General features: G+C 38.0%; 2 protein-coding genes and 2 long non-coding RNA genes across 5 annotated transcripts; 2 read left to right on the top strand and 2 right to left on the bottom strand.

Moving 5' to 3' along the window:
* LOC131323214 (mitogen-activated protein kinase 15-like) lies at positions 1–8,147 on the top strand. 2 transcript variants are annotated; one of them, XM_058354907.1, is made up of 10 exons: positions 1–701; positions 2,482–2,890; positions 3,057–3,184; positions 3,287–3,346; positions 4,752–4,901; positions 5,018–5,173; positions 5,259–5,470; positions 6,021–6,122; positions 6,249–6,415; positions 7,361–8,147. In XM_058354907.1, the coding sequence occupies exons 1-10, from the start codon at positions 678–680 to the stop codon at positions 7,642–7,644; spliced, it is 1,692 nt and encodes a 563-aa protein (XP_058210890.1). In that variant the 5' UTR covers positions 1–677; the 3' UTR covers positions 7,645–8,147. The 2 variants fall into 2 exon arrangements, with proteins under 2 accessions (XP_058210890.1, XP_058210889.1); XM_058354906.1 differs by having other exon boundaries at positions 7,358–8,147.
* Positions 8,063–8,412, bottom strand: LOC131323215 (uncharacterized). The gene is made up of 2 exons (XR_009199117.1): positions 8,328–8,412; positions 8,063–8,282 (listed from the first exon to the last, which is right to left on the bottom strand). It is a non-coding gene; the product is annotated as an uncharacterized LOC131323215 (long non-coding RNA).
* Positions 8,413–9,793: 1,381 nt separating this feature from the next.
* On the bottom strand, positions 9,794–15,803 carry LOC131323213 (uncharacterized). The gene is made up of 2 exons (XR_009199115.1): positions 15,699–15,803; positions 9,794–11,949 (listed from the first exon to the last, which is right to left on the bottom strand). It is a non-coding gene; the product is annotated as an uncharacterized LOC131323213 (long non-coding RNA).
* Positions 11,283–15,812, top strand: LOC131323212 (uncharacterized). The gene is made up of 2 exons (XM_058354905.1): positions 11,283–13,322; positions 13,793–15,812. Exons 1-2 carry the CDS (start codon positions 11,283–11,285, stop codon positions 14,216–14,218), a joined length of 2,466 nt encoding a protein of 821 aa, XP_058210888.1. The 3' UTR covers positions 14,219–15,812.
* The last annotated feature ends 259 nt before the right edge of the window (positions 15,813–16,071 follow it).

Here is a 16,071-nt window from a genome sequence, read left to right as displayed (position 1 = left end):
TGTTCTTCCACTCAGCTCTTCTATCCTTTTAAACTTGAGACAGCACTGACCATTCTTCGATTCTTCTCTCTCTCTCTCTCTTAAGATCTATTGCATCGATTCTCAAACTTTCTCCCTTTTTTCTCCAGTTCTTCAAGATTTCTCTTCTACGCATGCATATATCCGTACTTGCTTAGTAGATTATCCCCATCTCCAGACAAATTTAGCCAAAAAAAAGAAAAGAAAAAGGAATCCTGAACACTGTTCATACCCGATCTGAAATTTCTAATTTTCAAATACCCATTACATAATTTTATGTTTGGGTAAATACCCATTACATAGTTTTACTACATACAAACTTAATACTTCCCCCCAAAAAAATTCTCTAACAATTCAGTTCCATTCAACTTCCAACTTCTTAGCAAAATCCCTTTTCTCTCAATTGGAAAAAGTACCCTTTTTTATCCCTGGTCTGGGTTCCAAGTTGGGTTCTTTTTTCACTTATTGAATTTGTGCCATTTTATTGAGTTGGTTGTATGCGGGGTTTGTTGTGATTTTGTGATCGGGGGAAGTTTGACCCATTTGTTTTCGATTATTTGAGTTGCGAAGGCAACCTTTTTGTCATAGATTTTGATCTGTATCGGTTAACTTTGGACTTGGGCTTGGAAGTTTCAAGTATTTTAATTCCCTGTACTGAAATGCAGCCTGATCAGCGTAAAAAGGTACTTCTATCTATTTCAACCTGTGTATACATAAATGCATAGATAAACATATGTGTGTTGTGTGCGTGCTGTGTGTTCGTGCGCGCGCGCGGGGATGCATTATGTGGATTGTATATGTGTATCAGAAACAGTTGATTATTAGGGCTGATACTTTAGGGTCAGTTTGTTTGGAGAGAAGAAGATAGAACGTGAAAATAGAAGAAACCGAAACTGATGTAAAGGCAGCGAAAGAAAGGTCTCTTTTTTTTCTCTCTTGCATACATTAGATTAGGATGACATTTTTGGAAGGAAAGGAACAGTAGGACTTATCAGTTCTAGTAGCAATTAATACGACCATATTTGCTTACCACAAAGGACGATGGTTCAATATTTGAAGGATTTGACAAATTTCCGTGCGTATGTATAGGTGTATGTATTTACATATGTAATGCACCATACCAAAAGAGAGGTGAAGGAAATTGTGTATGTTGTAAGTCTCAGACCTTGCAAGTGGAGTGGTAGCCACTATGCACTCCCCTGCATTTGACAGGGTTTCCAACCTCACTAACTACGACTAACATTGCTGACTTTCGCATAACAAAAAAAGTCCCAAACCGTGCTTTGCATTTGTGTAAAGGAGTAAGGAACTTATGTAGAGAATTAGGGTATCCGGGAATAGAAATGGGAATCAAATAGGTCTTCCTCAGGAAACTAGATAAGAAGGGGGGAATGAGAGATAAGAACAAAAGTGGAGAAACTTACTTAACCCCAAAAAGTGGAGGGAACAGGGGCAATTACAGAAACAGTGTTGGTCGTTTCTCACTTTCCCGGAAAAAGAAATTTCCTTGCGCGGTTTGTGAGAAATCACATGTTAGGAATTAGGATCTAAGGCTTAGCAAGGTTGTACGGGAAACTTCACTTTCCCACACTTTCTTGTACATTCTTGCTAGGTGAACACCAAAAAAGTTTTTTTTTTTCCTCACTTACATGCATTTTCCTTCATTGTCTTGTTAATCAAAATGGTTCAAGATGTCAGCAGTTATTTAGGGCACAAGAAAGTTTTTGTTTCGACTGTGGATTGATATTAGCAGTTACAGATTACATCGTTGTGGTACATAAGTCTACCTGTCTACGTTCGTTACCTTTCGCCTGGATGATACGTGGTAATCAGTGGAAGCAATGCCTGCTTTGGTGTTCATGCCTTGACTTTTTGCCACAACCCTTTGTCGCCTTCCAGTTTGGGTCCGACTAAGGGGACACTGTTGATGTGTTATGTCACCTCGAACTTGCAATCTGGACTTGATCGTAAAGTCGTCGTAGTTTCAAAAAATCGAAGTGTGATGTACTTTCTCTAGTAAAGTCTGTCTTTCGTTTGTTCCTCATTGTTAGGGCAAGAATAATGGAGTAGAGTGAATAATCTAAGCATAGGTTGGCAAATGTATCACAGTATCAGTATGACAGAGAGGTTGCATTTGCATAGCCAGTACAGAAGTCTATCGATGTTGTTGAATGAAATGTCATGGTAGAAATTGATTCAAACAACCCAATTTAAGCCCTTGAGAGGGCTTTGTTAAATTGGCGATGGAAGGATTCTGAGATAATTGACATTGGATAGTAGGTTGATGTTTAATTTTACTTAGTTTGAACTTTGAACCTATAATGCTAATAGTGGATAGAACAAGGCAAGGACCAAGGCTAAATAATTTGCAAATGTTGTGTAAACTGCATTTAGGGTCTTTCATCAGCTCAGTTCTGTTTTCGACCAATCCATGTCATGGCGGGCTTCATTTTGTCTTTGCAGGCATTTGCGGATGTTGATTTTTTCACAGAGTATGGTGAGGGCAACAGGTATAGAATCGAGGAAGTAATTGGTAAAGGAAGCTACGGTGTTGTCTGCTCTGCATACGATACTCATCTTGGAGAAAAAGTAGCAATTAAGAAGATTAATGATATTTTTGAACATGTCTCTGATGCCACACGCATTCTTCGCGAGATAAAGCTTCTTAGACTTCTTCGCCATCCAGACATTGTGGAGATTAAGCATATCTTGTTACCTCCTTCCAGAAGGGAATTCAAAGACATATATGTTGTTTTTGAGCTCATGGAATCTGATTTGCACCAGGTTATTAAAGCAAATGATGATTTGACACCACAGCACTATCAGTTCTTTCTTTATCAGCTTCTTCGAGGTTTAAAGTACATACACACAGGTTATATGTTGCTACTCTGTTACTCAATTACGACTTCCTTACCCTTTGGCTGTTAGTGTTATGCATATACAAGGTAGCATAGAAAATGCTATAGTGTGACTACACTACATAATTTGGTATCATCTCCCCAATTCTGATGTTGCATTTTTAATGAATGGTTTTGTAGCTAATGTCTTTCACCGAGATCTTAAACCCAAAAACATTTTAGCAAATGCTGATTGCAAACTCAAGATATGTGACTTTGGTCTTGCAAGAGTGGCCTTTACTGATACCCCCACTGCTATATTTTGGACAGTAAGTTCCTTCTTGGTCAATGGACACACTCAATTCCCATATGCACGCACAAAGACTCACCAGAAATATAACCATTGATCATCTTCTTTGATGTGCTCACAGGACTATATTGCAACAAGGTGGTACAGGGCTCCTGAATTGTGCGGATCCTTTTTCTCTAAGGTGCTAAAGTTACTGCCACTGTCCAATCCTTGAAAACAACCTTTAACTGTCTAATGCACTGCTGATCTACTAATTTATAGTGCATGAGTTGGTCTCTTATAATGGCAAGGTTTTAAAAATCCTCCATTTTTACCTCTATTTCTCTAGTTATGAGTATCAAATAATCCATCATATAAGAAAACTGGTTTTGAAATTCAAGCCAATTCCAACCCAATACTCTACTTTCAAAATACTTCACATCTCAAACATTCGACACTTTCTCTCCAAAATTCGTGTGATATAGCAATACAAAAATGCGTGTGGGCCTCACATGTATGTGAGAGGTTGTAGTTTGGTGTTGTGTAGGTAGCACTTTTGATAGCAATAACACTACCATGTAATTTACGATAAAAAGGAAATGTAATCCCTGATTGATGGGGTATGGCCAAAGCAGAGCTGCACTGGAGACAGACGTAACCTTTGGCAATATATGCACAAAGTGGCTGCTCTCAAAAAGTTTTATTACTAAAACAGTGACCCCCTGTACTTTAAAAAATCGAAGAGCTGAAGGGACGTTATGCGTAGAACCATGCCTCCAAATCAAAGCTTGAAGGCATCAAATTTTAAATTTTCTAAATTTCTACTAAAGAAATAAATAGAACTTAGAAAATGTGAATGCTGAAATGGAGGATATCCTCCATAAACTTTTGACTCTCCATATTTGGAATATCAAATCTTATCCTCCAAAAATAGAGGATGGGTTGCAGATACCCTAAGGGAGGGTCCAGTAAAGAGGAGATATTGTCTTTGTTGAAACATTAGCGGCCATTTTCCCTGTTGGTCTTATATTGATATTTTGTGTGCTGTAAATCGTGTTATATTGCCCCTCATATCTAAGCCAGTATCTCAACAAGTATATCTGTGGATTATTTTTTCTTGTACTTCAATTTTCAAGAGCTTTTGTGTACCTAACATGACTAAAGCCTAAGTCATATTTCCATTTCTAAAATGCATTTGCACGAATGATTTGTCGATAAACTATTAGAGTCACATTTTAGGGGAAACTTCTGTATGTAGTTCAACGATTTAGCTAAGACAGTTGCCTAAGATGGTGTCATGTGTTACAATATTGAGATTGAGTAATATTTATTACACAATATAGTGGATGATGTCTAAAATGCCTATGTTCCCGGATCTCTTTTAAATACGTGACTTACGGATATCATAGTTGACACTTCAGTAAGGATATGGTATATTCGTCAACATATCTAGTCAGACATGCATACTTTGCATCTGCCTAAGTTGCTGAGAATATGCACGAGACTCTCGTCTTGGGGTCATAGGTGTAAGTGTAACAAATTTAAATACTTTCCTCTCAACTATTCTGTTGTTCCTGACTCAGATTCATTGTCTATCTTGTTTACAGTACACACCTGCAATAGATATATGGAGCATCGGTTGCATATTTGCGGAACTTTTGACTGGAAAGGCTCTATTTCCTGGGAAAAATGTGGTCCACCAGTTGGACTTGATGACTGATATGTTGGGTGTTCCATCTTCTGAATCTATATCCAGGGTCTGTTTGCTGTTCTAAATTTGTTCCTATAGTGAAAAATATTATCTCTCACTATCTTTCTACTGAACATCTAGATGTTTAGCCTGTTTGCTCAAGCATTGAACTTTTCCCTATAGATCCGAAATGAGAAAGCTCGTAGATACTTGAGCAGCATGCGGAAGAAAAAGCCTATTCCGTTCTCCCACAAGTTCCCAAACGCAGATCCCCTTGCACTATGTTTGCTAGAAAGAATGCTAGCATTTGATCCCAAGGATCGACCATCTGCTGAAGAGGTGAATTGTGTTAAAAAATATTGCCTTACCTTGCATAATGCATTGTTTCTTATCTCATTGTGCATAATATGTCACAAGTTTTTAGGCTCTTGCGGATCCATATTTCAAGAACTTGGCCAGGGTTGATAGAGCGTCTTCTGCTCAACCTGTGACGAAAATGGAATTTGAATTTGAAAGGCGAAGGGTGTCAAAGGAAGATGTAAGAGAGCTAATATATAGAGAGATTCTTGAATACCATCCTAAGATGTTGAAAGAGTACTTAGAAGGAGCAGAACCAACAGGTTTCATGTATCCAAGGTACTTTTATTAAATTAAACAATGGCGGCTCCAAGGTTCTCCACCCTTTTGCCATGCCCTTGGATTGCTTGACTTCCTTTGTTTCTATGTATTATTATTTTCTTACTTCACGGAAGAAATTTGTTCATTTTAGAGACAAGGAATTTTGTGTTGGTTTTCATGATGCCCAACATTGCTGTACAGTTATCTGCATATCAGAAATAACCAACGTGAGAATCGGAGGGGATTTGCTTTCTTTGCAATTTACACCTTCAAGGCTTCAACCATCAACCTTAATATTATACAAGTCAAAACTTTTTTTTAAAACTTTTTTGTTAAACTTTTTGGTTGTTCCTTCTTCAGATGAGAGTTACAATGTTATTTTGAAAAACCTTATTGGCTACACCCTTGAAAAGACTCGAAATGTTTTTGTCCCCCTTGTTTTTCCTTTTTCTGTTTATGTCACCCTTGTGTACCAGCAAAGTAAGTCGTCATGTTTTCTTGAGCATGATATATTTTGCGGTTTCATTTTTTGGTTGATTGGCATCCTCACCTCAACCCTATTTTACAGCGCTGTTGACCAATTCAAGAAGCAATTTGCTTACCTTGAGGAGCACTATGGAAAGGGCGGAAATGTTGCTCCACCTGAGAGGCAACACGCATCATTACCAAGGTATCATGTCTAATTAGAATCTTTAACATGCACTTGTACTTTATTTTGGAAATCTTCCGTCGACTTCTATTCGTAAGTGGTGCATGTGTAGCTGTTGGCATTAACCACTGAAATGTGAATTTTCAGATGCAGGCCTGGTGTATTATATTCAGACAATTCAACACAGAATTCAGCAGAAGTCGCAAATGGTCTTTCTAAATGTAGCATCAAAGAGGTTGAGAAGCCTCAAATCAACAGGACTTCTGGGATCCCCATGCCAAGATTGCCTCCCCAAGTTCCCCCTAGTATCTACGGTGCAAAATTCTTTTATGACCATCACTTCCATTTGCCATCATTAGATATCTGATTCTTATATTGATACCAGTTGTGTTGCTCCCTTGTGATTGCCTTGGTATCTGAAATGTTTCTCCCTCCCTCTTGTGCTGTGGTTGATCTGCTCTGGGGGAAGGAAACTCTTAGAAAATTGATTCTCAGACGAAATGTTATCCTGAAATCATTATGAATTTGAGCTGGAAATCACTATGAATTGGTCTAAGAATTGTTTTCTATTTCCTACAATTTTTCAAGCAGCGTGGCTGGTAGCAGGGTGAACTTTTTCCCATCTTTAGAGTCAAAGAGTTGATAATTTCATAGTTAAAGTACCAGAATGAGTTAGACCCTATCCTCTTCTCCCCCCCCACTACTGAAAAATAATGGTAATGATCTCAAAATGAAGTTTGTTGAAACGACTAACTTTGCATCCTGCTGAGCTTTGTACATCTTTTTTTGCTCCGCACGGGGTCAAGCATTTTGAATTTCTGTCTCTAGATATAACTCATAAATAGTGGAAGAACTATGTATTTGCTAATTCCTAGAGAGACAGACAGAGTGGTGAACGCTGGGGACTAGTGGATTGGGAAATAATAGTTACTAGCCCTGCCTTTGTGATGCAAAATATAGGCAGTATTACTAATTCAGTAATTCGTAGTTCCTACACTTTTGGCTTCCTTGGGAGTTAGAATAAAATAAATTATTTTCGATCTGTCATGGGAATGAGGCATATGCAATCAGAGATAATGTCCATCTTGTTCTATGTTTGCATGTTAAATGTACATGATATGAAATTATTTGCATATTTACATACCCTGCTTTGGACCTTAACATGATCTTGGACGCTAACATTTTTTGTTAGTCTATCTTGTTTTGCCTCATTACCTTTAGAATCTGATGACAGCCTCAATATCTGACCGTAACAGCAGGTGGTGCTGCAAGGCCTGCGAAAGGGGTTAGTGCAGTGTTGCGGTACAACAACTGCGGATCAGAAGTGCTTGATCAGAGGAGGACGGCAGCTAGGAATCCAGCTGTTCCAACTCAATATCCGATTAATCCTAGCTCTTCTTATCCAAGAAGAATCCCTGGTTGCAAAAGTGAGAAAGGAGAAGATGGAGTTGAAGGATCCAACGTGCTCCAGCCAAAGCCTCAGTATATGGTGGCAAGGAAGGTGGCTGCCGCGCAAGGTGGACTTGAAAGCCGCTGGTATTGATCCCTTTGACTTGACTGTTTTTGGGCCATCTTAACCAAAAACTGCTCATTTGTCTTTTTTTGAACTTTTTTTCCCATCTTGGTCGGAAAAAGGGTCGTAAGTAAAAAGTTCTTGAGAAAAGAGAAGGATAGTACATTGAAGACAAAAAAGAGACTATTCCTCAGGTAACTTTTTTTCTCAAAATCAGTCTATTGGAAAAGTAAAGGCTAACAACAAAAAATATGAAAATTAATTGGTGACGGATGTAAACTTTTCAAATCACATGGAGATTTTTCATCGGAGCTAGCTTACAAGAACAGATTGGGAACACTTTATGTTGGTGAAGGAGATTAGGAACAGTTTGTATACTGGTCAATGACGGATTTGAAGGATGTTTCATGTTAAGATATGAGAACACTTTCTGTTGGTGGAGGAGATTAGGAACAGTTTGTATACTGGTCAACGGCGGATTTGAAGGATCTTACAAGATACGAATCAAGAAGATATGGAACTGATATTCTTTACTTTTGCAAAGTCTTTCCTGTTTCCTTTCCATTCTTTAACAGATGCATGCCACTATGTTTTTTTTATATTCTGAAATGTTTATTTAGAACTGGGAATTAGGATTATCTGATTTTTACCAGACCATTTGTTTTTTACTCCTTTAGAACTGGGAATTAGGATTATGGCCATTTGTTTTTTACTCCAGTTGATTGTATAATATAGGGGTTGGAAAAATGTAGAAATGACTTTATTCAGGACTAGAAATTGTTTTCGGAAATCGTACTTTGTATCTATGACAATGTGCTACTCAGTACTCACAGAAGCTCTGTTTAGCATTCTCACATGAGTGTTTGATTTTGTGCTACTTGCTTCCGGGCTGAGTTCTCCCAGTTTGTCTTCGAACTAATGGCAATAGATGTGTGGTTTCCACTGAAAATACCACGTAGTTCATTTAGTTAGAGGAAACGACTTGTCTTTAATAGTGGAAAAACAAGTGCAGAATACCAAAAATACCTTTTAGTCAATAGCGGAAACTCTCAGTCTCTTGATGGTTGAAAATGTACGAGTTTCTTACAATCAAGTTAATAAGGCTTCGTTTTGTTAAAATTCTTATTTTTTAAGTATTTATTTTTCACTTGATGAAATAGGTTATTCTATTAGTAATACATTACCTTTAATTAAAAAATAATTCTATCACAATACATCATCTCAAATTGTCCTTTTTAATTAGATTGTCTTCTTGTACACTCAATTTTCTATTCTTTCTCATAAAGGACTATTTACTACCATTGTTAAATTATATTTCTATTTTCAAATCACAGTTGTTTCATGATTAACGTCTCCACAAGAACGTATTTCAAAACTTTTTTTTCTCTCTGTTATATTCATTTTTAACACGTCCTATTATATTAATTTGGCACGAAATCAATCAAGAAGAAACAAAAAATGATTACGTACTTTTCACATGAGGACGTCCTCATTTTAGCTAAAATGCGGACCTCTCCATTTATTTTATTTTTGAATCGAATTTTGATGATCCGAGCTGCTAAATGTGAAAAGAACGTGATTTTAAGGCATTCAATGAAAAACTGCTCAAATCAAGCCATTTCCGGTCTTTTTTTTTGCCGATTTCTCACGAGTACTCTTAAAATCACGTTCTTAACACATTGAGCGGCTCGGATCATCAAAATTCGATCAAGAATGGGGAGTCCGCATTTTAAGAAGTCCGCATTTGAAACTTTCTGCCTATATATATACACACACACACAAAGACACCAAGAATCGCTTATGCTTGTTAGGCACAAATAGGTGTCGAATGAATCAAGGAGGAATCATCAGAGCAAAACCCAGCACAAAATGGGTTTTGAATGAATCAAAGGAAAAATCATCAGAACAAGGTTTCGCGTGCAGTCAAGCAGATAGTAGTTGTCAAGATTTTCCAAATACAGAGCCCTTTATTCTTTTGGGTCACCACCATTCAATAGGTCATGCGGGACCCAATAATTTAGTAGTAATATCCAGATCATTAATCCCACGCTTGTATCTGCAAATTACTTACGGTAATGACATTTTTTTAATAACTCGAGGATCCGAACTAACTTATGCGCACCTCGACTAATTTTTAGGTACCAATCTCTCCGGCCACTTACAAGGGTCCCAATTAAAGTCACACCAAAAAACATTTGACATTTCATTCCAAAGATGATTGTGTTTATTTTTAGACAATAAGCAAATCTCTCTCTCTCTCTCTCTCTCTCTCTCTCTCTCTCTCTCTCTCTCTCTCTCTCTCTCTCTCTCTCTCTCCATGTGCTGCTATGCATCATGTTACCTAAGAAGAACATTCGTGTACTCGAAAGCGATTATGGAGCAGGGAACAAGGGACCCATTCTATTCTTTAACTTAACAGAATCAGAAGACTTTCCACTGCAAGCCACAACCACCTAAGTTGCCACCACTGCACATTTTGAACCTATAACAAGGTAGAATTTATATATGGCACGAAAACATACCGAATTAAAATATCCTCCATATATAGTATCTGCATAGACAATAGTTCATCATTAGGCTGAGTCATATCTTAATGATATGTATGAGCTATTACAACTTCGAAATCCATATATTGGTATTAAGATACGTAATGGTATCAATGTCAAAACCATATATCGGTCAAATTGGAGATTTAAAATTCTATTGCGTTAAGGACTATATTTAGGTGGCTTCCATAATATGGAAATCCCAAAAGCAATTTTAGAGTAGAGTAACTTACAAAGCCTGTAAAACTAAACAACAAAGGATCCAGACAATTTTCTAACTTGAACTTTATACCCTTTCTGCGTAAAGTCATTCAAGAGAACCTACAAAGGGCAATATTGACATTTCACAGTTGGGTTTTGTTTCAGCCAACTAAAAATGGGACGAAAAGACTACACAAAAGTGGAAAGCTTATGCCTTTTGTGTAACAAATAAGGTACAAAAAAAGAGAGATCTTGACACCTTGAGAAAGAGATGAGAGGGAAAGGGAAGTCCTTTCCCCAAAGTCAAGGGAATGGAACACAAAAGGAAAAACAGAAAACAAATTTCCTGGGGTAAAAATAGGGATTTCCTACTGATTCCCACGGCATAAACGTGCTCCCTAAGCTCATTTTCCTCTATTAAACTATACAACCACAACTCCACAATTCTCCCCTTCACAGCTCAAGACTATCGGATTTTTCGTCACCCAATCAAAAAATCCTTCCATTCTCATAGGAGAACAGAACAGAAAATATCATTTTACCCTTGTGATTATACTACCACAACTCCAAATTTCTCCCCTTCACAGCTCACAACTCAAACCTCAACCTACCACATTCTTCTTGATTATCCAACCAAAACAAGCATTTAAGTAATTCTTGAGCTTGTGAAGCCTGATTAGTACTGGACAAACGGCCCACGAAGTTAGCTAACCTGACTGTCATCATCTGTAACAACTTCTTCCTCATTCAAGAACACAGAGGAATCTGGGGTGAGCTGCGGATGCAGGTATTCTTGCTGCACCACGTGTAAATCTTTGCGACAAGCATTCTCTGTATGTTTGCCTGATTTTGTTTTCGTGGTGTTGTATGCACATGTTTGGTTTATTGCCGAAAATTTGTGACGTAACTTGATCCAACCAGATGGATCAGGGGCAGTATGCCAAAGGCAAAGGGAGTGTTCATTTGCAAATTGATGAGCCTAGCACCTCCAGTCCAACCATTTTGCGAACCCAAAGCAGCATTGAAACTAGAGAGAGTAATACTAGCAGTACGGACTCCGAATCTTCTCTATCGAGGCCCCTAATCTGTGCAATAGAAAAGAAGGTAACTCTCTTTGCCCTCCGCCTAGCGGTGCTGGAAAAAACAGCCACCGGCCTGGGAACTCTGGGGTTTATCTGGGCAACAGTCGTGCTGTTAGGCGGTTTCGCTCTACCCCTAGATAAAACAGACTTCTGGTTCATTTCCATTATTCTGCTTATCGAAGGGACTCGAATTTTCAGTAGGAGCCATGAGCTTGAATGGCAACATCAAGCCACATGGTCAATCAGTGACGTTGGAATCAACAGTTTCCGTGCTCTAAGATCCAAATCAAACCACATCATAAAAACAGTTACCGGAATATTCAGGCCTATTGATGTTGTTCGGAAGCAAAATCAATTAAACAAAAACCTTGGACAGAGAACATACTTGGAGAAAAAGATGGAAACTCGAACAATGGCGAATTCCGGTGTTCCTCTACTTCCATATGTAAAATGGTTTTTCGAATCGAGAAACATAAGTAAGCTTTTCTACTGGCTCCAGCTGGTTTCTGCAACGACATGTGCAGTTTTGTCACTAATGCAGCTCATCAGACATAACTACAAACAAGTACCAGAAGGGGATGCGAACAGGAGAAACCTTGAATCTGCTCTAAATATTTTCTATGCTTTGGCCTTAGCTGAAGCAATGTTGTTTCTCTTGGAGAAAGGCTATTGGGAATATCAGGTTACTTGGTGTAAAGTTCTGGATGAGGTGAACGAGGAGTGCGGGCTAGGGCCTACAGGTATGCTCTCGATTAAGAGGTTCTTTTATGATGTGTATTCAAGATGCGTAAACGGAAGCATATTTGATGGCCTAAAGATGGATATGGTTTCATTTTCCATGGAACTCTTAGCTTCACAATCTGAGGTTGAACAACTCATCGGATGTAGGATTTTACATAAATTCACAACGAATTTGAGGTTCTCTGATGACACATTGCAAAAACTGGGAATATCTTTTACGGTTGTGGAAAGGTTAGTCGAAATGTTGAATTGGAAAGATCCAGAACAAGAGGAGATCAGGAAATTGGCGGCGGAGATATTGTCAAAACTAGCCGGTAAAAACCAGAACTCTCTTAGGGTTTCTGGAATACCCGGTGCAATGCAATCAATATCATCTTTACTCCTGAAACACAGGACTCCTCACATTGCAAACGATGAACTCCCAGATAAGGAAATTGTCCAAAATGATGACAACTATCATTTCTGGACATTCAATCATTTGGGACTTCTTATTCTAAAGAAACTTGCATGTGACCATGATAACTGCGGAAAGATAGGGAACACAAGGGGACTCTTGCGAAAGATTATAGATTTTACGCATACTGGAAAGAGATTATTGAAAGAGGAAACCGTTGAACCGTCTCAAATTTTGACGGTAAAACGGTCTCTTCAATTGCTGAAGATGCTGGCAAGCACAACGGGGGACACTGGGAAGCAACTGCGGAAAGAGATCTCAGAAGTTGTTTTCACAATAAGCAACATCAGAGATATACTTCAGTATGGAGAGAACTACAAAGGGTTGCAACAACTAGGCATAGGGATTCTAACCAGTCTGGCAATGGAAGAAGATGCGAAAGAGAGGATAGGGGAGACAGGTGGAGTTCTTAAAGTATTGTTCTACATTTTCTTCGAACAGGGGTTGGATGAAAATCAGAAGCGTGTAAGAACTGCAGCTGGGGAAGCACTAGCAATGCTGGCAGTAGAAAGTAAGAGTAACTGTCATCGGATCATCAAACTGAAAGTAACTGAAAATCTTGTTGATGCAATGGAGGTTCCGTTGGTACGAATAAATGCAGCAAGAATCTTAACGAATTTGTGCACCTTCAGTGGAGATGATTCTTTCATGGAGTTAAGGGGAGTCACTGCTGCAGCACCTACTGTAAGTTTCCATTAACACCAACAAACAAACTTTCATTTCTTTTAGCTAGGGGTGCTAAGAAAAACCCTAAAGACTGCATTTTTGGAAAATTCATCATTGTTATAATGTTCATACTTTTCATCTTCCAAAAGACTGCATTTTCGTATCACTACTTCATCATATAGGCATTTTATGTGTCCTACAATATTTTAGAGAAAATTGTGAGAATTGGTTTTTGAAATTATTACAAATGGATCATATGAGTTTTTAGCATTGAATCGTGGAAACACACCAAAGCAAAACTCTTCCGTTCAGTTCGCTTCCAACGGTTCGGTTTTATTCAGTCCCAAAATTTTATAACTGTAGTTACGGGTTTTATTCTTGATTTACAACAGAACCAAACCAAACTGGTCCATGAACATGGATTCTATTGTGTCAAAGTAAAGCAGAAGATTGACATAATAATCGACAAATTTTCTACTCCATAACAGGTGCTTAGAGCAATTATGTCAGAAGAAAACAAATTGCAAGAAGCAATGGTAGGACTAGCAGCTCAGATATTCAAATTTATGACTGCTCAAGAGTCAAGTGCCGCCTTCCATTGCGCCGGAATTCAAGAAGCTGAATTAGCCACTACAATGATGGAAATTCTAAAGAAATATCGACATCCATCAATCAAGACCCCGAGAATAAGGATATTTGTCCTAGAGTTGGCAATTTGGATGATGCTGGATAAGGAAACCAACATTCAAGTTTTCAAAGATATGGGAATGAAGGCGGAGCTGGAGTGGGTGATGGAGACAACATCAGAGCTCGAAAGCTTCAATGTCTTCTGTGGTACAATTGGACTGAGCCGACGCAGAAAAACAATTCATTTGCTAGTTGAAACAGCAACTAAGTTACTGAAAGACGAGTAATTTATAGAAATATGATTCGTTGTCGAAAAAAGACTACCTCAGGTAGACATATCAAACAACAGGTAGACACATCAAACAAATTCAATTTATTTGTAAATATGGATATGTGATATAGCATATTCTTTTTTGTTAATGTAACAAATACTCCGTAAGTTCCAGACATCATAATATCATGTCAATAATCAAGTTGTATCTTTGGAGAATCTCATCGTTGCAGGCTACATGTGCTTCCAAACAGCATGGGGGTGGGAAAAGACTCAAGCTGGCTTATTTAACACAGTTTATCATCATTGGACACATCTATGAGCTTATAAAAGAAAAATGTATTCTTACTGATTATCAAGCGAAACTCTTGACCAGAATGACTGGACAATGACAATTTTGAAATTTCAAGTCATGTCCGATGGTCATTTTTCTCTGAAGTAATAAAATCAAGACTTGCCCCATCATTATGTATCAGTTTCCCATATAGTTTTTCTGGTTCTGTAGTATTACCATAAATAAAATCATCATCTGTGCCCCTTAGTTCAAGCCCATTCCAACTCTTTCTCACAGGAAGATACATTGTCTTCGATTCACAGAAATCTTGTCCTTCAGTTCGACCAATATGTACCACTTAAGGGTTAGCATCACTTAAAAAGATGATTCTTTTCGCTCTTTCTCCTATGACGTTGTAAGCAACAAAGCTTATGATTTGGAAGATAAAGATAGATTCATTTGTTATCCTATACTTTCAACAATCACCATCTTCAGTTACTTCATATTTTCATTAGCAAATCCACTAAAATCATCAAATTCAGAGAAAGCATAATTTGTGCGCCTTCATTCAAGCCCATTCCAACTACTTTATACAGATGGAGATACATATATTAGATTTACACAATCCAGGTAAGTAAATAATTGCGTAGAAGAAGCTTTTTTTCCTTCTTTTTCGTATCACGACGGAAACAACAAAGCTTGTAATTTGGAAGCTAGACTCGTTTTTCATCCTACACTTGTCTCAACAACAAACAGAGATTATTAGAATATTGAATTTTTTCATATCTTCCTAATCAAATCCACCCGAAAACATCAAATTCCAAGAAATCACCATTTTTTGTGCCTTCATTCAAGCCCATTCCAACTGCTTTAAACAGACAGATACATGTCTTAGATCGATACAGAGAATTCACGTTCCTCAGTTCAACCGTTACACACCAGGTGAGTGAGAGAACCACGTAAAAAACACGACTTTTTCGTTCTTTTTCCTGTCGCGATTTATAATCTACACACTTATGATTCAATTCAAAAAGCTAGACACGTTTTTAACCAACAGTTTCTAAACTACAAACAGAGATCATCGAATTATTTTATACATCTTCATTTTCAAAAATCCACTGAAAAACATCAAATTCCAAACCACAGTAACCCAACTAAGAAAAAACGAGAACGCTACAAATTATACTCACAAAATGCAGGTATTAATTCGAATTGAACTCACATTGGGCGTGAATGCGGCCGTCGTTCTCCACCGGAAAGCGAATTCTGAAGCTTTAATTTGGCTGTTGCAATTCCCGTGCACAGATTCCGAGGCGAACAAGCGAGGAAGTTCATCGAACTCAATTGTGGTTTTACTATTTTGGCTGTTAACTCGAGGCGTGGAGCTAGTTAACTGGTCCCGGAATTAGTCGGAGTGTGATTAGATTGACCCGAACATTCGATCACAAATTACAAAAAATAGAAGTGTGGAATTTGATCAACAAAACACTGGCATAGCCCTATTAAAAGAAGACGGATCCTCTGCCGAAAATTCATTACCTTTGTATCGAGGGATTTTTCAGTTGTTAGATTTAAAATATGAAGAAAAAAAATTA

This window comes from Rhododendron vialii, chromosome 4a (assembly GCF_030253575.1).
Source record: "Rhododendron vialii isolate Sample 1 chromosome 4a, ASM3025357v1".
Lineage (NCBI taxonomy): Eukaryota > Viridiplantae > Streptophyta > Magnoliopsida > Ericales > Ericaceae > Rhododendron > Rhododendron vialii.
The sequence above is the reverse complement of the archived record's forward strand: the minus strand, read 5'-3'. Positions and strand labels throughout refer to the sequence as shown.